We start from the raw sequence: 22,890 nt of genomic DNA on the forward strand, positions 1-22,890 counted from the left end.
ATCTGTTCATGTCTCTAGCTTCCAGCCCTATTCTTATTTTCAATATTTTGTGTGTAACTTTAGGTAGCTTTTTTCATTATTCTGGAAGCCTCTAGGGTCTTTGCTTTATCCCTAAATTTCTGAAATGTTATAATGCTTGGGTCATGTCCCCCCCAACAACAAGCATTTGGGGCATGCAGCAAACTACTTTAATCTGAAGATTTGTGTTCTTCAGTTCTAGGGAAGATTTTTTATTATTTCCTTCTGGAACTTTTGTTATTTTACTGCTGGCCTCCTAGATTAATCCTTTAATTTTCTTTTTTAAAGTTTTATTGAAATACAATTGATTTACAATGTTGTATTAGTTTCAGGTGTACAGCAAAGTGATTCAGTTATATATATATAGTTCCCTGTGCTATACCGTAGGTCCTTGTTGGTTATCTGGGGTTTTTTTTTTTGTATAATTTTATTTTTTTAACATCTTTACTGGAGTATAATTGCTTTACTATGTTGTGTTAATTTCTGCTGTAGAACAAAGTGAATCAGCTATATGTATACGTATATCCCCAAATCCCTTCCCTCTTGCATCTCCTTCCCACCCTCCCTATCTCACCCTCCTAGGTGGTCATAAAGCACTGAACTGATCTCCCTGTGCTATGCAGCTGCTTCCCACTAGCTATCTGCTTTACATTTGGTAATGTATGTCAAAGCTACTCTCTCATTTCGTCCCAGCTTACCCCTCCCCCTCCCTGTGTCCTCAAGTCCATTCTCTACGGCTGTGTCTTTATTCATGTCCTGCCCCTAGGTTCATCAGAACCATTTTTTTTTTTTTAGATTCCATATCTACGTGTTAGCATACGGTGTTTGTTTTTCTCTTTCTGACTTACTTCACTCTGTATGACAGACTCTAGGTCCATCCACCTCACTACAAATAACTCAATTTCGTTTCTTTTTATGGCTGAGTAATATTCCATTGTGTGTATGTGCCACATCTTCTCTATCCATTCATCTGTCGATGGACACTTAGGTTGCTTCCGTGTTCCATTGTGGTACATGTCTCTTTTTGAATTATGGTTTCCTCAGGGTATATGCCCAGTAGTGGGACTGCTGGGTCATATGGTAATTCTATTTTTAGTTTTTTAAGGAATCTCCATACTGTTCTCCATAGTGGCTGTATCAATTTACATTCCCACCAACAGTGCAAGAGGGTTCCCTTTTCTCCACATGCTCTCCAGCATTTATTGTTTGTAGATTTTTTGATGATGGCCATTCTGACCGGTGTGAGGTGATACCTCATTGTAGTTTTGATTTGCGTTTCTCTAATGATTAGTGATGTTGAGCATTCTTTCATGTGTTTGTTGGCAATCTGTATATCTTCTTTGGAGAAAGGTCTATTTAGGTCTTCTGACCATTTTTGTAATCCTTTAATTTTCTTATTGTTTACTTTTACCATTTTATTCTATCTTCTGAGAGGTGGTTTGGTTTTTTTTAGTCTATTTTATTTTCCAGTGTCTCTATTTTTAAAAAAATTTAATCAACATATTTTTAATTTCTAAGAGCTCTTCTCTGTTTCCTGATTATTCATTTGTTATGGCATTCTGTATTTATTTGTGGATATAATATGTTTCCTTTTCTCTCTAAGGATAGCAGTGATGGTTTCTTTAAAGTTTTCTTCTGATCACTACATTGTCTCTATTTCTTGCTTGTTCCTTTTTATCTATTTGTTTGACTGGATCTCTTTCATGTTAGAACTTTCCTCAATTAACTAGTCATCTTTGGTTATCCATTCACTTTGCAGAATAAAGCATTAAAAATTGGACTGGAAGCTCTATGTAAAATAGTGAACAGGGCTTGCAAAATAGTGAACACCTCTGTAGGAACAGCTGAACGTTTTGTCAAGAACATCCAGATGTCACCAGCTGTCAGCATCTGTAAGACTCTTCACTGGGGTGGTCAGATCCCATCCACAGTTTCCTGTCTGGGATGAATGTATGCCTGCATGCTTGCATTCCTAAATTGGGTGAGGGAAGGGGGCTCGGATCACCCTGTTAAGTCTTCAGACTTTCACTGAATCCTCCCATATCAGTCAGCTACTACTGTGTAACAAATAACCGCAAAAATCTCTGTGGTACGCAACAATAAGCATTTATTTCACTACACACCTTCAGGTCAGCTGGGATTGGCTGATGTAGGCTGGGTTCAGCCAGGCTGATCCGCTTTGAGCTGCAGGTCTGCAGGTCATCTGGACACCCCTTCTCCCTATTTCTTTTATAGTCTTAGAACCAGCAGCCTTGCCAGGGCCTGTTCTTTTGTCAGCACAAGAGAACATGGTGCAAGCACGTCAGATCTCTCCTTGTGAGGCATATGCTAATATCCCACTGGCCAAAAGCAAGTCACATGGCCAAGGCAGCATCAGTGGAGTGGGGAAGTACGCTCCTCCTCCAGAGGTAGAGGATGGAGGGAGTGATTATCTGCTAAGTGTAATCAAATCTGCCACATCTCCAATAATCAGTCTGGAGCCTCACCCGCACCTGCTCTGAGGCTGGTGTCCTTGGGTCCAGAACTCTCTAGCTGGATTTCCCTGCCCACGTTAGGGAGGGGTTGTTGCCTGGCTGCATGGTGCAGGGGAGAGGACCAGGGGGTCTAACTGCTCCTTATACAGACTTCCAAACAATCCACCTGTTTTCAGGCTCCTGCCTCGCCATCTGTGGTATCTGGGTCCCCTAATTTGGAGCCCCCTTGTGGTTCTGTAAGGCCAGTTGGTTGCATCTTCCCCATCTCCAAGCCTCCCACCCGACCCTGCCATGGAACAGCAGGCACTTAGGTTTGTCTTTCCTGGGCTCTGTTGAATCATTTACCACCCCTCCATCTGCTCTTCATGCTTGCGTGCTGCGGTTTGGGGTCACAGGTGTCTCCTGGTTTCTTTGAAGATGAGAGTTTGTGTTTCTGTTTTGTGTTCTCCTTATTGTCAGGCTGCTTTTCAGCCGGGGTGAGGGGGCGGAAACATCTCTACATGGCACCTTGAAACCAGGGTCTCTTCCGTTTTCTGTTGAGTACACTTTTGTGGTATGTTGATCAAACCCCGTGGCAGGTGTTGATTTACACGTCTGTCTCTCCCACTGGCTTCTGGGCCCCTGGGGAGCAGACGGCTGGGTCTCACCCCTCTCTGCACCTCCAGCTCCCAGCACCACTTAGCACAGAGCATAGTCTTAGCACATGGGAATTGAATTGATCCGGACCTCAGATTATATGGATGACTGCTCATCATCTCACTTTGTCAAAGCCTTCAGAAGTCTTCTGGAACTATCCTAGATCTCTGTCTCACTCCCCAGAGCTTACTCTGCCCTGCCTCGCACATCCCATGAGGCCTAGGTGGAATCAGATGTCCCCAGAGGTGAATATTTCTTGGGCAGTGGAGGAGTTAAGAGGGTAGGGAGGAGAAGTAAGAGATTAAAGGAAGAGACAGCAAGGACTTTGGCCCCAGAAGAGGCATTGTTTCCGTATACCATTGTGTCATCTCTCATGGTTGTGTGAGTTGGTTGGGCTCAGTGGAGCAGCTCTTCTGCTCCACACGGTGCTGGCTGGGGCTGCAGTCATCTGGGGACTCGACTGGGCTGGCACATCCAAGATGGCTCATGCACATGACTGGTGCCCTGGTGAGGATGCTGGAAGGCTGGGCTCAGCTGGGTCACTAGAAGGGTTGGGTCTCCCTCTCTCTCCTTTAAAGTCCATTCTTTCACCTGCTTATTCATTTATATAAACAACAGACATTTATCAGCAGGTACTTGCTAGGATCATAGTGACGCTACATCGAGGCCTCTGAGTGGCATAATTATGTTTGTAAATGAGGAAGATTCCTCCAGGCTTCCTGATGAAGGTTGGAGAAGGCAGGGAGAGTGGAGGCAGGGAGGCCAGTGAGGAGGCCGTAGCTACCATCCAGGGGATGGTTGCAAGACCTATAGTAGGGAGTGGCAGTGGGCCAGATGAGGGGTGGGTTTAACAGATATTGGGAAGCTGAATTTTCCAGGCTTGGTGACCAGTGAATGCTGGGGGGACAGAATGGGAGAAGTCAGCGGGACCCCCAGGCCTCTGCTTTGGAAGAAGATACGAGGAGAAGCCAGGCTCCAAGACAGAGAGCCCCAAATGAAGTAGGCTTATCTGGCAGGTGCTTTCCTTTCCCACCAGATGATGATTTTATTGCAAGAGGCCAAATATAATACACCCAAGCCCTGATACCCATCCTGGGCCTGGCACCAGGCAGGTGCATGGGTGTGGCTGCTGTCAAACGAGTGTGTATCACCATGTTGTCAGCTCCTGCCCACAACTAACAGTTCTTCCTGTTTCAAAACTCCTCACCAACTTCCCTCGAGGTTTCTCTTTCCTATCTGAAGGGGTCTGGTCCTCAGCCAATTTGCAAAGCAGAAACAAGTGACTCACCCCATGCCCAGTGAGTTCTGGACACACGATACAGCGGGAGGAACACAGAGCTGGGAGTCCTAAGACCTCAGTTACAAATGCTGTCAACTAACAGTAACAGAAGGTCTAACAGTGACATAAACAAATAAGTGGTTTCATTTTTGCTCTGTTCCCTTAACATGGCAGCCACTGGCATTTGTTCAGCTGCTGACCAAAGTTGAAGAATCCAGGCTATTTTTATCTTTCTGCTACTCCATTCTTATCATGTTAGGTTGTATTTTCATATCTGTGGCTTCAGGTTCATAAGATGGCTGCTGCAGCTCCAGACATCTCATCAGTATTCATCAGGGAAAGGGCCAGGGTAATGGTCAGTGTTGGCTGGGTCCCTTATTTTTTTATGGAAGAAAACAAAAACTTTCACAGGAGCTACCTTTCCAGCTGACTTTCACTTATGTCTTGTTAGCCAGAACTGTGCGAACTTGGAACTCCAGTTGCAAAGCAGGCTGGGAACAAGTATTTTTGTCTGGGGCTAAATACACTGCTGCTTTGCACAAAATTAGAATCCCGTTAGCAAAGAGGAGGGAAGTAGTGGTATCAGGTGGAAAAGTACAGTGTCTGCCTTAGTGAATTGAGCGCTAACTCCTGTGCCTCTATTTCCTTCTTTGCAAAACAGAGCTGTTAGTACTACATTGGAAGGCTGCTAGGAGAATTAAATGAGATCATATGTGCCGGGTGAAACCACACAACGGTGAGAGAATTTATTTCCTGACTTTACTATTGGTATAAAACAAGGACTGTATCCACTGGGGTAGGCTCAGGGCAAGAGGCACATGGCAGAGGAGGTGTAAGCGCAGGAGAAGCGAGGGAGGTGGGGTGCAGCCAGGTCTTGGGGCCACCAGGATGGTCCTGAATTTATCTTGAGGCCCTGGAAGAGCAGGAAACAGAAAGAGGCTCTCCTTGACTCTGGCCCACCGGAAGGGGCTTCTCAGGGCTTTTAAACATTGGATGTTTTAGGGTGTGAGTTCTGACCCATACATGTCTGTATCTGTGTCGTGTTTTGCGGGGTGGGGCAGGGGAGTTAATGGTTTTTTGGTTTGTTTCAGAGAAGTAACTTTAAAAGCATAACGACCTTGTCTGAGCTGAAATTAAGAAAGGCCATGGGATTTCCCCCCTGCACCCCATCCCTTTCAAGAGGGTTGGGTTCTCAGGAGGCCAGTGAGCTGAGATCTTGCATTCGAACTTCAGGACTTACGAGGGGCAGTGGAAGTGGCCAGGAGCCTGGAAGAGCAGAAAATGAAACCCAAATCATTTCACTGGCTGGGAACTGGGGAACTTCTGTGTTGTCAGGGACGGGGTCTTATATCTCTTTTTTTAATCCTTTATTTTAGCTTCTCTAGAGTGTCAGCCCCTGAGGGCAAGAACTTGGGTGTGCCGCTGGACCACAGAACAATGCCTGGCACAGAGTAGGTGTTCAGTGAATTTGTGTTGAATGGATGGATGACATTTAGATAGAGAAGCACAGTCGTCCGCAGGATTGGAAAGTCTGGCATTCGTGAATTAGCAAACACTGAGGTGGGACTGGCTCCAGGCCTGTACCGTGGCGCTATAGGGATGAGCTTCGTGAATCCTTACAGCAGCCCCATCTCTCTTTTAAAGAAACTTGCCTGTGTTTTGTGCCTGCTGAGACCGGCATTGCTTCTTTACACTGTTGGGACACTTTCCTGGGACCTCCAATAGTGGAGACTAGGGGTTTCTGGCTGCTCAACACCCATATTCCCAAATTCTGGCAAAGCTCCCAGTCTCCCTTTGAGAACCAACCCCTCCCTCCACTCTAGTGGGTATGGTTTTGAAAGGGCTGCCTCTGCTCCATGCTCTAATGTGGCATGTAGTCCAGACTTGACCAATCAGAACACAGCATTCTCCTGACAAATGTGATTGGTTGAAAAGACCTGAGCTGGTCCAATCAGAGTAAACCTTAATTAGAACTTTGCCTGGGGCAGACACTTGCTCTTTTTTGCTGAACTTGAAACTGGAAGGATGAAGCCCTTGAGAGTCACCTGCCTAAGAATGAACCAGACATCAGAAGGTACAGGAAAGTGAACTCTGATGACATCATTTGAGCCCCCTTGATCAAGCTGCACCTGAAGTCATGATATTTCCAAACTTGAATCAGTAAATTTATTTTCTGCTTAAGCAGGTTGAATTGGGTTTCTATCTGCAATGACAGAAATCCTGACTGGCAGGGTCTGAAAGTTTTAAGACTGTCACAGGTAAATGCAGCTCAGGATCCTGTGAGTGGAGCAGAAAGACTTGAGAGGTGGCAGGAGTCAGCAGGACCCAGCCTTTTGATTGGCTGGGCAGGTGCCCACAGAGATTCAGAGAATCTGAATGTTTTATGTTGTCCCCAAAAGGAGGACTAACACCAGAAGAACAAACTTCTCAGACACTTAATTTAGCTCAGCAGGAGAACTCTCCGACAAGCAAGACCATCAATACTGGAGTACACTGCCTCACAGGAGAGTGAGAGACCCATCCCTGAAGGAATATCAGTGGTGGCCGGCAACCATCTGGCCCGAAGTTTCCAGAGGGGATTCAGGTTTGGGGAGGGAGGAGTAAACAGGTAGATGATGTCATGTGTGGCATCTGACCACAGCAACACAGGGGTGGCTTATTGGTCCTGGGGCTCCCCTCTGGCCCCTGGGAAGGCGGGAACATGAGGGGATGGGGACGCAGCACTTCCAAATACACACTCTTTCCCGGGGGCGGACTCCAGCACAGAGAAGATGATGAACAAAGCTCTGCAGCCATCTTGCTAAGAAACGCCACAGGAAGGGGACAGCATGGCCAGCGGGGGTGCCATGGGGCTTTGGGTGGGGGCCCTGGAGGTTCAGAACCATCTGTCTGGGAGGGCTGGGTGTGTCCTGGAAGGGAGACAGGCAGTGGGTGAAAATTTGGGGCCACGCAGAATCCACGGCCCACTCCCGGCTCTCCTGGCTCTCGGCTCATCCCAGCTCCCAGCTTTTGCTCAAGGTTGGCAAGTCCTCTCCGTCCTTCCTGTCCCACCCATCCTGGAAGCTTCGTGGATGCCTCCAACCCCTACCCAACCCTCTTCTGCCCCAGTAGCCTCATAACTCAGTCTGTCCGACCTCCACCCCTATGTGTGGGTGTCAGGTCTCCCCGGCTCACCCGGCCTCTTCCAAGGGGTAGGGGCTGAGGTATCTTTCTGCCGTGATCCTCCCCGCCCTGCTGCAGGGACGGCAGAGGGGGAGCCCAGTGACACCACGCCTTGCCTCAGGTTCCCTGGCATTTTCTGACACTTTGAACCTTCCTTCTGGGAACTGGGCTCACAGAGCACGACCGGCTCAGGCAAATGGGCAACATGAAGCCCCTTTGACGGCCCCTCTTCTGTCCCAGCCTAAATGCCACTCCCGGTGAAACCTAGGGCCACCAATCAGTGGCTGGATGCCTCACTCCCAGCCAGAGCCCGCTGTGTGTGGGGAACGGGGGGAGGGGGAGGAGGGGGGAGGCGGAGGAATGGGGAGGGGGAGGAGGGGGGAGGGGAGGGAGGGGCTCTTACCCCTAGAGGATGCTGCAGGGCCGCTTCTGTGGCCGCGTGGGCTGGGGGCACAGGACAGCCCGGATCGCCTCGTCAAAGACGGTTTTCAGGCCTCTCTGGGTGAGGGCTGAGCACTCCAGGTATTTCACTGAGTCTGCGTTAGGGCAGCAAGAGGGTAGAGGCCTAGGTCAGGGCTGGGCAAAACCCCCTCCCAAGCCATACAACTGCACCGGCTGTGGAGGCCACCTGGGCTGTGTCACTCAGAGCAGGGGATTTACCCCTCTGTGCCTCAGTCTCCTCATGTCGGAAAGGGGGAGTTTTATTCAGAGGGAGAGGTTAAGACCCCCCACGAGAGCACGTCTGTGTCTTTCTTGGACACAAAAGCCCTTCATTTAAGGAAGGATACCTTCCTGGCAAGAAAGGGGCTCAAGCTACGGTGACCAAATTTCTCGGCGCCTCATTTTCTTCTAGAAAATTCTCACATGCCTGCCTCCATCTTCCCCCGGGAGGCCTGAGGAACCCGTGGCCGGCTCACTAGGAACTTCCAAATGTCATCTAACCAGTCCTTCGCATCTCCCCACTTTACAGATGAGAAAACTGAGGCTCAGAAAAGTCACTTATCCAAAATCACACACTAGGCATTTCCCCTCCCCCAGGGGCAGCTGGGGGCCCTCAGCAAGAGGGATGGGAACTGGGGAGTACCCATTCCCCCATGAGGGGACCAGCCTTCTCCCACGTGACCACTCAGGGCTGGAGCACGGGGCACAGACGGTGAGGAAGGCAGGCTGAGCCCCACTCCCAGGGGCAGTGTTCTGTGACCTTCTGGAAGGAACCAGTGCGAGTTCCTGTGTCCATTACAACTCAAGCAGTCTCCCTGAAGTGAGCAACTGAAAAACCCACTCTGCGAGAGGCCTGGGGGCCGATTTCAGGAACCGGAGAAGGAGAGGGGCAGGAAGGGGGAACTTTGCTATTCTGTGGGGGGAAGGAAGCAGACCAACAGTGATCAGCACCTGCTCCCTGCCAGGCACTGAGCTGGGCGCTTCCGACAACACGGTGAAGAAATTCTGTGATTCCCGGCTTCCCAGGTGAGGAATCGGGCCCAGAGAGGGCATGCCCTGGGGCCAGAGACCCACAGCTGGGAGAGGGGGGCCAGGATCTCAGGAGGGGCAGCCCAGGGACGAGGGCAAGAAAGTGTGGGGCAAGGACAAGGAAACCAAGGCTCAGAGAGGATGTCACTTGTCCTGAGTCACACGCTGGATGTCTCCCTTGCACGTGGGAGCATTGTCCCACCAGGGAGCACAGGCGGTGGTCCCAGGGCTCGGCTGGCAGGTACGGAGCGCCCTGAGTTGGGCCTGGGAGTCTCGTCACCATAACCCTCTGTGCCCAGAAGAGTGTCACTAGGCATTTGGCCACTGTGTCCCTCCTGCTTCCTGGATCAGTAGTGTCTAGAGAAAGGGTCCTGACTGGGGGCCTGGCCACTCCAGGACATCAGCCTGTCCCCCCTCTCTGCGCCCCAGTCTCCCACCTATGGGGGCAGCAGACCACCCTGATCATGACTGAGGGGGCCACGCAGCCCGGATTCGAGTCTCGGCTCTGGCACATCCCGGCTGGGTGGCCTTGAGCCAGTGACTGCTCCCTGAGCCTCAGTTTCCTCCTCTGTAAAGTGGGGTGATGAGAGTCCCTCCTTCATAGTTGCTATGACGATGAAGCAGGAGAATGCACAGGCCCAGCACCCAGGCAGCACTCAATCCTGTGATTAGCAGCTGGGGTCAGAGCTGCCCCACAACTCGTCACCCTGGACTGGTGGGCAGAGGCAGCTGCTGTCCTCATTAGCCTGCAGGTCCCCCAGGTCTCGCCCTTGGCCTGGGCTGGTCCGAGGCAAGTTCAAAGTCATTAGTCACTGCCCCTGGCCACCCCCAGCTGGTATTGGCTCCAAGAAGGATTGACTAGAGAACAAGGCAGGAACCCCAAGTCATCTCCTCAAGAAGGAGAAAGGAACTTTAGGGAGGGTGTAGGCTGGCTAGTACGGATGGGGAAACTGAGGTCCAGAGAGGGGGAGCCACTGGCCCAAGGTCACACAGACAGTCAGTGCCAGGACCACAATCCAGGCTTCCAGGCCCCATCTTATCCCAAAGCTTGTGCTTTAAGAAGGACGGGGGGGGCTTCCCTGGTGGCGCAGTGGTTGAGAGTCTGCCTGCCGATGCAGGGGACGCAGGTTCGTGCCCCGATCCGGGAAGATCCCACATGCCGCGGAGCGGCTGGGCCCCTGAGCCATGGCCGCTGCACCTGCGCGTCCGGAGCCTGTGCTCCGCAACGGGAGAGGCCACAGCGGTGAGAGGCCCGCGTACCGCAAAAAAATAAATAAATAAAAAAGGACGGGGTCAGACACAGGCTGGAGAGTCACTGTCTTGGGTGGAAGGAGTGCAGGGGTACAGGCTGTTCAGAAAGAAGAGAAGGCAGGGATGCAATCCCCAATATTTGTGAGGAAAGACCAGAGGGCCTGAGAGCCAGAGCCTCTAGGATGGGACAAAGGACCCAGGGTTTAAGTGGCAGAGGAGGCCCCTGGGAAAGACGGCCATTACACTTGGCTAGTCACATGCAGGAGGGGGTGACGGCTGTGGTTTCTCTTCCTGTGAAGAGACGTGAGTCCCCAGGGCCCTCCCAGTTCCGGCGGAAGGAAGCGTGGTAAGGCTGAGGGAGGGGTGGGTTGCAGCAGGCCCCACCAGTTCAGGGGCCAGACCCTGGGTCTGCAGGACCGTGTGGTGACACAGAGCACCCTGGACAGCTGGGTCACTGCTCGTCGTGGCCAAACCCCACTGGTGGTCCCAGGCTCTTGGGCAAGTACCCTGTCCCCAGGCAGGTCAGGGCCTGACAAAGGACAGCAGACCTGGACGCCACGGAAGAGGCCAGACCCGTGGGTCATCACCTCCCTGGTGCAGGCAGCCCTGAGCCACCACGAGGAGGCCCCCAAGCCAGCGGTTTGTGGTCCTGTGTTCACATCCTGGTTCTGCCACCTACCAGCTGCGTGACCCCGAGAAGTCACTTCTCTGGCCCAGTGGCCGGGAGGCAAAGAGGAGTTGGGCTGAGAAGCCAGGAGGGTGAGGAATGGGGGGTGAGAAGGATGCAGAGGGAAAGACGTCACCCTTCAAACCCAAGCAGAAGCACTGCCTCCAGGAAGCCTTCCCGGAAAACCCAAGCTTGACTTGGCTGCTCGCCCTCTGAGAAACCACAGCACACCCCACTCCATCCCTGCTTCTGTCTGTCCAAATACACTTATTACAATATCTGTTTATGGATTATAGTAATACTATAATAATAATTAACACAAAGTGCTTCCCACGTGCAGTGCTGCTCTAGGAGCTCATGGGTGTGAATTCATTCAGTTCTCCCAACCACCCAGAGCTACTACTGTTGGCGTGGTTCACTGATGAGGAAACATAGGCCCAGAGAGGCTAAGTGACTCGTCCAGGGTCACACAGCTCGTACACGGCACACCCAGGGTGGAATCGCACAGCCTGGCCCTGGAAGCTATGTTTGCAATCACCCTGCACCCATCTCCCCTGTCTGAGCCCGAGCCCTGTACCGATCTCCTTGGCCAGTGCCAGGCCCTGCGGGTAAGTAATAGGCGCCAGCTTCTTCTCCTTCAGCTTCTCAATGGTGTCCTTATCGTCCCGCAAGTCCAGCTTGGTTCCCACCAGGATGATGGGCGTGCTGGGGCAGTGATGGCGCACCTCCGGGAACCACTGGGCCGGTGGGTGGGGGCGGGAGGTTGTGCAGGGGGTAGGCGGAGAAGAGGGGCACCAAGTTGGGAGGAGATAATAGGGGGGCATGAGGGTGTGTGGGGAGGAGAGAGGACAGGTTAGAGAGTAAAGCTAACTATCACAGCCCCCTCTGAGACCCCCTCTGAGTCTCACCCTCAGTGCCCCCCACCAGCCCTGGGTGGCGCTAGGGACCCTCTCCGCCCACATCCTCTGCTGCCCCAGAGTCAGGCCAAAGTCAGCGGTCCCTCCCTCCCGTGCTCCCCTCCCTCAGGGTCACCTGCCCCATCCCCCCAAGACCCCCGCTCCATCCTGCTCACCTTGGCCCGGACATTCTCATAGGAGGCTGGGCTGACAAGGGAGAAGCAGATGAGGAAGACGTCCTGGGGGGTCAGACAAGGGTTACTCGTGAGGGGAGGCCTGGAGGCATCCCACCTGGGCCCTCCCACACCTGGGCGGCCACTGAGGGCTGGAGCAGCCCAGGGGATGCTGGGCGCTTAGGATCCAGCAGAATAGGAATTCCCTTCCCACCTCTACACCAGGCTGCTGCTTGTTTATCCAACACTTCCTAAAGGCCAGAGCCTGTTCTAAGTGGTTACCTTCACACAACACTGTAGCGGTGCTGCTGCTACCCCATTCCACAGATGGGCAAAGTGAGGCTTACAAGGATTAAAGCATTTGCCATCTGGAACTCCAGAATCCATGCTCCTCACCAGGCACTCACTACCCACCCCCCACCCCCCGTCTGGTCACCAGCCCCAGCGCTTTCCTTGTCACCCTGGAGAGAGAGCCCAGCAGCCACAGAGACACCTGCAGATGTGCCCCTATCACTCCTCCCCTAGCACTCACAGAGCTGGCCATCCTGAGCTCCCATTGGTCCAGAGTCTGCCTGCCCCGCCCACTGAGAACCAGGCAGTGCCAGAGCCCAAGAGGCAGAGGGGCTGGGAAGACAGAGGGCACAGTAATGACAGGGGACTGATGGAGGGCGGGGACTCCTTGAGCTGGGCCTTAAGGGGAGGGTCAGGGTTCACCAGGCAGGGGCAACAGGGCTGCAAAGCCCAGGACGCGAGGAGGGGGTGGGGCAGCATACCGTCTGCGGGTAGGAGAGCGGCCGGAGGCGGTCGTAGTCCTCCTGCCCCGCCGTGTCCCACAGCCCCAGGTTCACGGGCTTGCTGTCCACCATCACGTTGGCTGAATAGTTGTCAAACCTGTGGGAACAGGTAAGATAGAAGGATCAGTCTCCAGCCCCAGAGTCTGGGGACTGCCAAGACCCAGAGAGGGGCTACAACAGGACCAAAGTCACAAACCACTATGCAGTTGGGTTTTATTTTTTAAAATACTGATCTATTACATAAGAAATTTTAAACGCAGGTAAGCATAAAGAGGAAAATATGGTCTCTACTGTTTTTCTGCCCTTACCTACCCTTTGGAGAGATGATTTTTCAAGGCTGCATAACATTCTCTCCAAGGCATGATCAGAATAAACTTTACCCACCTCCTAGGCTAGACGCTGCGGCTGGTCACCCAATATTTGTTGAACGAGTGTTCATTCCCATCTTAGGTTGGGTCCCCCCAGAAGCAAACCCTGAGATGAAGGAGTGGCACCCGTGGTTTATCTGGGAAGTGAGTCCAGGCAGCCGAGGGGAAGGGACAGCAGCTATTGAGCTGTTACTGCGCAGGAACTGGGGCTCCGTCTGGCTGGGGCCACTGAGCTCAGGGCATCCCCCAGAGGAGGCAGAGAGCTGGGGTATTTATCCACCTTCTCCATCTCCCATTGGCAGAGGGAAGTCCTTGGGTATTAATTCCCTGGCCTTCCAGCTCACCCCTAGTGCACACCCAAAACTGTCAGTTACTGGAGATTTCAGGAAATGCCACTGGCGCACACTGGAAAGGCACATGTTGAAGGAATAGGGTGGGGCAGAGGCTAAAATCTCCCTGCCAACACCAGAGAGGCCTCCAGGGCAATCACACAAGCTCCCACTGTGGGGAAACGTCCCAGACACCTCCCTCCCTGTCCCGGACCTGGAAAGAGCTTGTCATCCCCTCTCTCCAGCAACTGCTTTGCCTTGACTATGAACTGGTTTGAGTGTGTCTCTGTCCCGCCATGGTCTGTGGGCTCCGTGAGGGCGGGGCCCATGTCAGTTTCATCTCTGAAGACCCAGGGCTGGCACCTAGTGAGTGTAGGTGGAACAGAGTTAAACCAAACTGAACTGAAGCCCTTGGGATGCTACGCCCTCCACGAAGCCCTCCCAGAACACTGCTCAGTGATAGGCTGCAGAAGCCGTAATGCTTCAGAGCAACCCCAAAGACATCTGTCCTGTGACTGGCAACACCCCCCAAAAAAAGTGGGTAACCTGACATGTTTAACACCCCATGCTTGTCCAGCCTTAAGTTCCGCAGAAGGCCCTGCTCCCTCCTGCCTGGAAAGTTCCTGCAAACGCCCCTCCCCTGGCTCCCCACTCTTCTTCTTTCCTGGTGCTGGGCTGACTCTTACTCATCCTCCCTCCAGTCCCATTTCAAGGTCACCTCCAGGAAGCCTTTCCCGAGCCCCAGCCAGGTCGGGGCCCCCACCCCGTCCCAACTCAGTAATCTGTGGTGAACTCAGCAGACATCAAGCCTGGCTTGTTCCTCACCGCACCAAGGCCAGCATCGCACTTGGCACGTAGTAGGTGCTCTGTGGACCTACTCCTGGTACCACCCATACCATAGTGGGATTTCAGGCAGAAGGCACTGTTCAGGGAGACATTGCTAGGCAATGATGGGGAAAGAGGTGCCCATGCTTTCTTTGGCTTCTGCCAGAACCACTCCTTTGGGATGAGCTTGGGGTGCAGGGACACTCCTTTAAAGTCCAGTCTGAAATTCTGACACCAAAAAGCCCCCCAAGATTCCTTGGGCCAAAAGCATCTGTCTTCTCTGAGCCAGCTCCAGGGTCTCAGGGGCCGTGGCAATGGGGAAAGAGCTGGTTCCTGGGACTTGTAGCGGCACCAAGCACCTGCTCTGTGGCTGGTCAGAGGGCTAGGGACCTTCATACGTTAGGTCTTGAAGTCCCAAGTGACCCAAGACAAAAGGACCTCAAGTTATTGCCATTAGACAGTTGAGGAAACCGAGGCCCCAAGAGGTCAAATAACTCTTCCAAGGCCAGCCAGCTCACAAGCATAGGAGCTAAGATTTGAACCTGGCTTCCTCTGTACACTCATTTGTGAGCGAGAGAGTGGACAAATGCACTGCAGGAGGGTTGATTCGCCTGGGGATAGCCACCCAGAGGTGGGAGAGAACAGTTAAGTTCCTTGTGAAGCCTTGTCCTAGTTGTGTGACCCTGGGTGAGTAACCCAGCTTCTCTGAGCCTCACTTTCTTCATTGTGAAAAAAGCCCTATCTCTTGGGGCCATTAGGAGGATCCAGGGACAGAGGACGTTCAAGCCACCTCATGGGGAGATACTGAGAAGCTGAACAATCTCATCCTTAAACATCACTGGCTCCCCATAGAGGACCAGCTGCCAGAGCCTGAGGAATTACTGCAGAGACAATGATCCACAACTCCCGGGGTCCCCGACTTCAGAGACCCACAGGCAGCCAGCACCAGAGGAACCTTATACCACCACTGCGGCCAACCCTCACTCCCATTTTCCAGATGAGGAAACTGAGGCTCACAGACAGGAAGGGACTTGCCAAAGATCTTGCAGTCAGTTGGTGGCAGAGCCAGAACTAGATCCTGTTACCCAATTCAGAAAAGCTCATGGTGTAAGCATCACTGTGACTTCATGGCTGGAGACTCGGCGGAGTCTGAGCTGGGGTGTGGGGGCTGATTGGGAGCTGTGGAGAGGGCAGGGAGCTCACGCTGGCTGAGCACCCAGGGGTGCCAAGTGCTGTTCCAGGCCTTTCATACTTAGATCGTTTCAGTGAGCCCAGGAAGTGCATTCCACCATGGTGCCCATTTTACACACCAGGAAACTGAGAGTCAAAGCCCGAGAGTGACCTGCCCACGGTCACACGGCTGGAGTGCTTTCACCCAGAGTCTGTGTGGCTTCTTTCTGCACCCCCAGGGCTGCAGGCCAGGCCCTGACCCCAGCATGGAGTGGAGGAGGGGTATGGGGGGCAGGTGAAAGGGGGCTCAGCGCCGGGCATCACCTGACCACCACCCAAGCCTCCAGGGAAAAGAAGGTGGACTCACAGAGACCACAGGGCATGCACGGCTGTGACTTGGGGACCAGGGAGGATTGATAGGTCAGGTGAGGCATGAACAGCTGCTGGATTCGGGGCGTGGTCCTCCAGGCGATGGGGAGCCACCGAGGGGCTTCACCAGGCAGGGGTTACATGATCAGCTTTGCATTTGGAAAAGGCCCTCTTGGCCACTGGGTGGAAACGTCTTGGAGAAGGGTCAGAGGGGAAGCTGGGAGACGGAGTCACCGGTGAGATAGGCGGGTGGTTGGAGGAGACGGGGACCGGAGAGGTGTCCCAGGTGGGATGCGAGGAGACAGAGGGCGTGTATGAGCAGTGGGGAGGCTTGAGCCAGCAGGACACAGTGAGGGCAGGAGTATGGGGCGAGGGGGAGGTGCGAGGCTAGGCAGGAAGGCTCAGCAGGGCCTCTGGTACGTCCACTAGGGAGGCTGTGTCATCTTGTCTATGGGGATCTGGGCTGGATTTGCCAGTTTACAAAGGAAGGCGAAAACCAAGTACTGGCCCATCCGACCTAAATTCACCACCTGTGTTCTTCCTTCCCAGAGACAAGCCCCACAGAGCTGAGCCCCCTGCTGGTGACCTTCTCAGGACAGGCTGGAGCATGCCCTCCCTGCCTGCCAGGCTGGCCCTGTCACTACAGAGCCCCAGTGACGTGCGCGTCTCTGTTCTAGAAGCTGATCTAGTGCAGCGGTCCCCAAACTTTTTGGTACCATGTCTTCCTTCATGGAAGACAATTTTTCCACGGAATGCGCGGGGGCGGGGGGGCGGGGCTGGTCCAGGCGGTGACCCGAGCGAGCGATGCGGGAGCCGCAGATGAAGCTTCGCTCACTCACCCGCTGCTCACCTCCTACCATGCTGCTGGGTTCCTAACAGGCCGTGGCGCGGGGGGGGACGGGGGGGGGACCCCTGGTCTAGTGAACTAGACAGACCAGGACCCTGTCCTCATGGAGCTTCCATCCCAGCAGGAGAAGTCAGATCGGGAAGCGCTACGAAGAATGTCAAGCAGTGTGAAGAGATGGGGGGGGCGGGGCGGAGGGAGGGGCTGCTTTAGACGGTGGGTCGGGAAGGGGACACCTTGGCCGGGAGCTGGGTGATGGAAGTGGCGAGTGCAGAAGCCTGGGGGAGGCTGGCGTGTCTGGTCCCCCGAGGACCAGAATGGAGTAAGTAAGAGGTGGGTTTTAAGGGAGGAATTTAGGCCGAGGTGTTGCTCCATCTAATTTTCGCTTTTGAAAGCTCACCTGGGCTTCCGTTTGAGAATGGTCGTAAGGAGAGGGGAAAGGGGGGAACCCCTAGGTCACAGGTACCCAAGAGCAGGGCCTTCCTGCCTTGTCTTTGTGTCCCCAACACCCAGCACGGGGCCATCCACAGAGCAGGCTTCGGTCTCCCCACCTGTGAGACAGGGCTTTGACCCAGAGCTCTCATCCCCCAACACGCAGGCGGGGAGCTCAGCTCAGCTCTCCCGCTTATCTGATCTGGTCCACTGGCACATGCCTCCGGCCCCAGCAAACCCTACCACCCCCAGCCCCAGAGCTCTCTTGACCTTTATCTCCGTGCCAGAGATCTCAGGCTGCCTGTTTTCCCCAACTCTGCTCTCCCCGGCCGTCCCCACCCTCCACTGTCAAGGGCACAGCGTGGCTTATTTTCCCCTCCCTGTCACAGGGTTGCAAGCACTGTAGCAGGAGCCCCCCTGGGGGCTTGTCCAGAGCCGAGTTATGGAAGACAGAGGGTGGGCTGCAGGCCTGGCTACATACCTGGCCCAACACAAAATGAAAACGCAGGGACCCTTGTTCAAACATTAAAAATTTCAGGATGGGGGCATCCGAGCATTAACCCAAGAGCAGGACCCGAGTGTGTGCCTGCCTAGACGGCTCGCCCAGGAGCCGGCCCTGCTCTCTGACGCAACCCCTCAGAGTCCTGGGAAGGTAAACCTTGTCTGGTCCATTCTGTGTGTCCTCCCACAAGGTTCCCCAGGACAACCGAATCCACTCGGGGCCACCAGGGGCCAGTCTCTCCGGGCTGCTGAGTGCAACTGGCCCTACCTTGGCCTCTTCTGGTCCCGCCATCTTGCACCAGAGAACTCGCCTCCCATCTCCCTACACGGGGAAGGCGCCCGGGCGACGAGCTCGGCATGTCCCAGCCCTGCCCCTCCTCTTAAAGAAAGGGAAACTGAGGCTCACCGAGGGGAAGCAATTGGTCTAAGATCTTTGAGCAAGTGGGCCCTCCAGCCCAGCTGCAACAGGCAGAGACAGGACACAGATTGCGCCCGCACAGTCCTGGTGATAGCGGCCTTCTGCAGGAGCTGCCTTCCCGCTCAGGTCTAGAGCCAGCCCTCCCTCAGCACCAGGAGGCATCTGGTGAAGGGTGGTGAGCGTGCAGGTAAGGGCCAATGCGGAGAGGGCACTGGCGCCATAGGGGGAGCTGGGAAATGAACCGGGGCAGAAATCAGTTTTCCAGGCTTCCTACCCAGGTTTCTCTGCCCTCTCCTCGCTGCCGTCCTCCTGCCCGGGCTGGGGTCCCTGAGGCAACTGGAGCCAGGGCCAGAGTCCCAGGGAGAAATATCAGTAGAGGGAGCCCAGCCCACCTGGTGACCTCGGGGGACAGGCCCCTTAGCTGCTGTGAGCCTCAGCTTCCCCCGCAGGCGCCCTGGGGCTAGAATAATAGCCACCTCCTCCCATGAGCATCGAATGAGGTCACACGTGTGTGACATTTCGTCCAGGGACCAGCACACAGTAGGCCCTTGATAGATGGTAGCAGGGATCCATCCTTCTAGGGCCTCTCCATGAAGTTCAATTCAGGTCAACTCAAAACAGATATATCGTATCGAAGGCAATGTGTAGACTGCGCTGTGCATAAGACACTCTCCTAAGACAACGGGGAGACCCCAAAAGAACTGGACGTGGCCCCCTGCCCTCCGTAGGCTCACGATCATGGGAGAGATGAGATAAAATCTCTCTGGGGAGTGAGAGACACTTTCAGGCTAGATCAGAAAGGCTTCCTGGGGGAGCAGGCACTGGAGCTGGCCTGGAGGTCTTAGACATGTGGACATGGGAAGGAAAAGCAGTCCAGGCAGAGGGCACAGCTGGAGCAAAGGCCCTGAGGTGGAAATGCCCAGGGAGTGTTTCGTGAGCAGGGGCAGGAAGCAGACGGGACAAGAAGCAAAGTACTGAGCTATGAAGCCAGAAAGGAAGGTGGGAGGAGGCCACACAGAGCCTTGGATGCTGTGCTATGGAGTTGGGGGGCTGTCCTGAGAGGGATGGGGCCACCGGGCATCGGTGAGAGCGGGCTCGTGCTTCCCATTCACCCCACATACTCCCACATACCTGTGTCACGTGACAGCCCTGCCACCACGTCCCACACGAGGGCAGGCCTCCAGGTGGCACTGCGCTCTCCCCCGACACACACGTGGGCCCTGATGTCTCTGATCTCCCGGTGTCAAGGCCCTCCACTACTGGCCCCAGCCCCTCTGCCACCCTGCTTTTGCTCACGCCAGCCCTCCGCATCTCCCTGCTTGAAGGCCGCCTGCTCCCCGGCGCAGCTCCTGCACCTCCCCAGCCCGTGGCAGCCTCTCTCCCCTCTGGGAGCCCTCGGCACACATCCCGGCGCTGGTTGCTGCCTCCCTGGCTGAATCAGTGGGCAGCGCTACCAGGCAGAAACCGGCTGGAGCATGGCCTGGCTCACAGGATGTGCCTGAAAAGGGGGTGGGCTTGGGGATGCGGGTCTCCCCAGCCTCCGAGCGCCCCGCCCACGCACAGAACTCACACGGTGGGGATGTACTCTCCCGGGAAGGCGTTGGTGGTGTAGCTGATGAGCAGGCAGGTCTTGCCCACGGCTCTGAAAGACAGGAAGTTCGAGAGGACAGTGGTCATGGGCCCTGCCCGAGACTCGGGGAGGTTTCTCAGCACCTGCCCAGTCCCCTAGCCCAGCCCTCAGAGAAGACCCAGGCCCCCCACTCTGGGCCTCAGTGTCCCTGTCTGAGAAGCCCTGTATCAGCGTTCTCACACCTAAGAGTCCGAAGAATCATCTGGGGTGTTTGTTAAAGGACAGACTTCGAGGTCCTACCCCAGAGATTCTGAATCGGGGGTGTGGGGTGGATCTGGGAATTTGTGTTGTCACAGGCTTCCTCAGGTGACAGTGATGTGAGACAGAGGGTTAAGAGCACGGGGTCCCCAGGAGGCCCCCTGGTACCTGTCCAGGGCTCTGCCATCCCTCCCCTGGGATCCAGACCCCAGCTTCACCACCTGCCCAGTGGTGGCACGATCTTAGGCAAGTCACTTAACCTCCCTATGCCTCAGTTTCCCCATCTAGAAAATAGGGTTAAGATGAGTTCATCTCACAGGATGGACCAAGAGGTAAATTGGACAAAGCCGGTAAAAGAACTGAGCAGAGACTCGGCATAGTGTAGCAGCCGGCAAATATTGGGGAAAGCCTGACCCTCCTCTTTCCCTCCCACCTCACCATGGCAGTTAAGAGCATGGAGTTTAGGAATCAGAGAGACCAGGATTCAAATCCCATGAGGTCTTGGGCAAATGACAACTTCTTTGAGCTTCAGTTTTCCCACCTGTAAAATGGGCCTAATATTACGGTTGGTGGGAGGATAAAATAGAGGAGTGTGACTAAGCCCAGGGCCTGCACATAGTAAGTACTAAGTTAGTAGTGATCGCCATGACTCGTGCAGTCTTAGCCCTCAGTCTGCCGGGCTGGGAGGGGGCAGGGGGAACAGGTAGCCCTGGGCCTTCCCCTGCCCAACTTGGTTTCATCACTTCCTGCTCCGAGGGGACCGGCTGCCCTCTTCTCCCCACCCCCTCCCCCCGAGCTGCCAACAAGGTAACTCTAGGTGACCGGAACATTGCCCTTGGCTTCCGCCCTCCCCTCCTCAGATCAGATATAAAGCAGAAGTGAGCAGGGCTGGACCCATGGGCAGATAACGTGCATCAGCGGAGGGGTGCATCAGCGGAGGGCCGCCTGATAAACCAGCCCACCGCAGGCCAGGAAAATCGAGTCTCTTAAGGCCTCCGGCTGCCTCAGTAGGATGGGACGGTTGGATAAGAGGCCCGCCCAGCCAGACCACGTGGGAGTGTGTCGGGGTTGGACCTACAGAAAACCCCAGGCGGTACACCTGCGGGCTGGACCCTAAAACAGTGCTGCTGGCAGGCACGAGAGACGGGCATATCAAAGCTGTCATTTTACAGATGAGGAAACTGAGGCCCGTAGGGGGACATGACAAGCTGAGGTCGCTGAGATCTAACAGCTGAGAAGGCGCCTCGGCTCAGCCTGGCCCACACTGACCCCCCCCCAGTCACCCTCCCACCCCCTCCTCCTCCTTCCGCGGCTCTGTCTCTCACGCCCCTCCCCCCTGCGCTCTGCACCTACAGCCTCCACACAGCCTCCCAGCCACGCAGGCTGAGGCTCAGGAGGCCGGCTTCACTGAACACGCTTACGTGCAGGAAATCCAGTCAAAATATCTCAAGGGACCCCACATCAACCCGGCGGGCATGGGCCTCTTTCCAGATGGCCAAGCTGAGGTTCAGAGAGGCCACACAGCAGCGCAAGCCAGTGCCTAGAGCCCAGGTCAGCCTGGGGACCCACCTCCCCGCCCCCCCGAGCCGTCATCCACAGAATCGAAGCCTGAGGGCCCATGGGAGGCCAGCCTCGACTCCCAGGGTGTAAGCAAGGGGCCCCAGGCACCCCCAACCCTAGTCCTGTACTCTCCACCCAGGCAGCTTCTGGGGTGAGGTGGGCAGAGAGAGTGGAGCTGTCCTCAGCCCACCCCTGGGGTTCCCTCTGGGCCCTGGGAGAAAAAGGAAGCAGTTCCTCCGGCGGCCTCCCAGGGACCCCTCTGTCTGCAGGGCAGGGGGCTTCCCCAGGGGTGCCAGGGTGGGGGGGTCCAGGGCTACCCCGGGACGGAGCTGTCAGCGAGTCCAGCCGGGTACCTACCCATCTCCCACCACCACACACTTTATGGCCTGCATCGCGTCCGAGGCCTGGAGGGCGGTGGTGCTGACAGCTCAGGGCCCGGAGCGCTTCTGCAGACACCGGGCTATGGAGAGCTGGAGAGGCACCCTGAGCCAGCAGCAGCAGCGGGACGGGAGGCAGGAGGAAGCGGAAGGGGAACTTACCCAAGCTGCGGCCCCACGGCCGTTTGCAGAAGGCGGAGCGTGCGGTCTGGCCGAAAGGCTCAAGGGTGGGGTGGCCCTCAGGGGCTGGGCTGGGCCCCTGCCACCCCTGCGGGCATCCCTGCTCTGGGGACGCCAGCAGGAGACCTGGGGACCCTCTGGACTGGAGACTCCCTTCCATGGGCAGGGCCAGAGCTGTTCTCCAACAACCTGAGGCTCCTAAGAATCTAGTTCACCTCGGTTTTGGTCAATAAGCATTTAATGAGCACCTACTGTGTGCCAGGCACAGGATCGGGTACTGGTGAGTCTAGGATGTGAGCGGGAAGATACGGCTTCATCACAGGTGTCCATAAAACAAGGCAGGAAGTGATGGGGCCACGGAGGATTGACAGGGAGGGGACCTCAGAGTTACACAGAGGGTGAGCTAGGGCCTTAGAGGTGGCCTTGAAGCTGGCACTTGATAGCTAGTGTCAGAGATAGGGCTCTCCAGAGGGGAAGACATGGATGCTCCCCAAGCGGGGGCCATTGTGGGAACCCCTGAGTGTGAAACGATGGGAGAGATATGTGGGGGGGGATATGATGGGGCAGGCAGGGAGGTGGGGATCAGCTGACAGAGAAGGGGAAACGTCAGGGGAAGTGATGGGCAGTGCCCCACGCCAGCCAGGCTCTGTGCTGGAGGCAGCCCTGGGGGAGCGGGCACCCTGGCTCAGGAGCCGTGGCCCGTTTGAGCGATGCTGAAACAGAAGGTCTTAGAAGCCAGTTGAGTCACTAGGATCGCCCAGCCTGAACTCAAACCCAGGGCCAGGTGACTCCAAACTCTTCTGTCACCCCGGCTGCTGTCTGGGGGACAAAGCCTGAGTTCTGCAGTGGGTGGGGGGGGGCGAGTGCGC

The 22,890-nt window shown here is 55.1% G+C and overlaps 1 protein-coding gene and 1 long non-coding RNA gene across 2 annotated transcripts; one reads left to right on the top strand and one right to left on the bottom strand.

Moving 5' to 3' along the window:
- Positions 1–1,817: 1,817 nt before the first annotated feature.
- LOC136792298 (uncharacterized) lies at positions 1,818–10,300 on the top strand. The gene is made up of 3 exons (XR_010835932.1): positions 1,818–1,910; positions 5,069–5,143; positions 5,784–10,300. It is a non-coding gene; the product is annotated as an uncharacterized lncRNA (long non-coding RNA).
- RAC2 (Rac family small GTPase 2) lies at positions 6,549–21,993 on the bottom strand. Its single transcript, XM_059082315.2, has 7 exons — positions 21,822–21,993; positions 19,647–19,718; positions 12,800–12,917; positions 12,030–12,092; positions 11,535–11,694; positions 7,973–8,105; positions 6,549–7,316 (listed from the first exon to the last, which is right to left on the bottom strand). Exons 1-6 carry the CDS (start codon positions 21,854–21,856, stop codon positions 7,975–7,977), a joined length of 579 nt encoding a protein of 192 aa, XP_058938298.1. The 5' UTR covers positions 21,857–21,993; the 3' UTR covers positions 6,549–7,316; positions 7,973–7,974.
- Between the last annotated feature and the right edge of the window lie 897 nt (positions 21,994–22,890).

Source organism: Kogia breviceps, chromosome 12 (assembly GCF_026419965.1).
Source record: "Kogia breviceps isolate mKogBre1 chromosome 12, mKogBre1 haplotype 1, whole genome shotgun sequence".
Classification (NCBI taxonomy): domain Eukaryota; kingdom Metazoa; phylum Chordata; class Mammalia; order Artiodactyla; family Physeteridae; genus Kogia; species Kogia breviceps.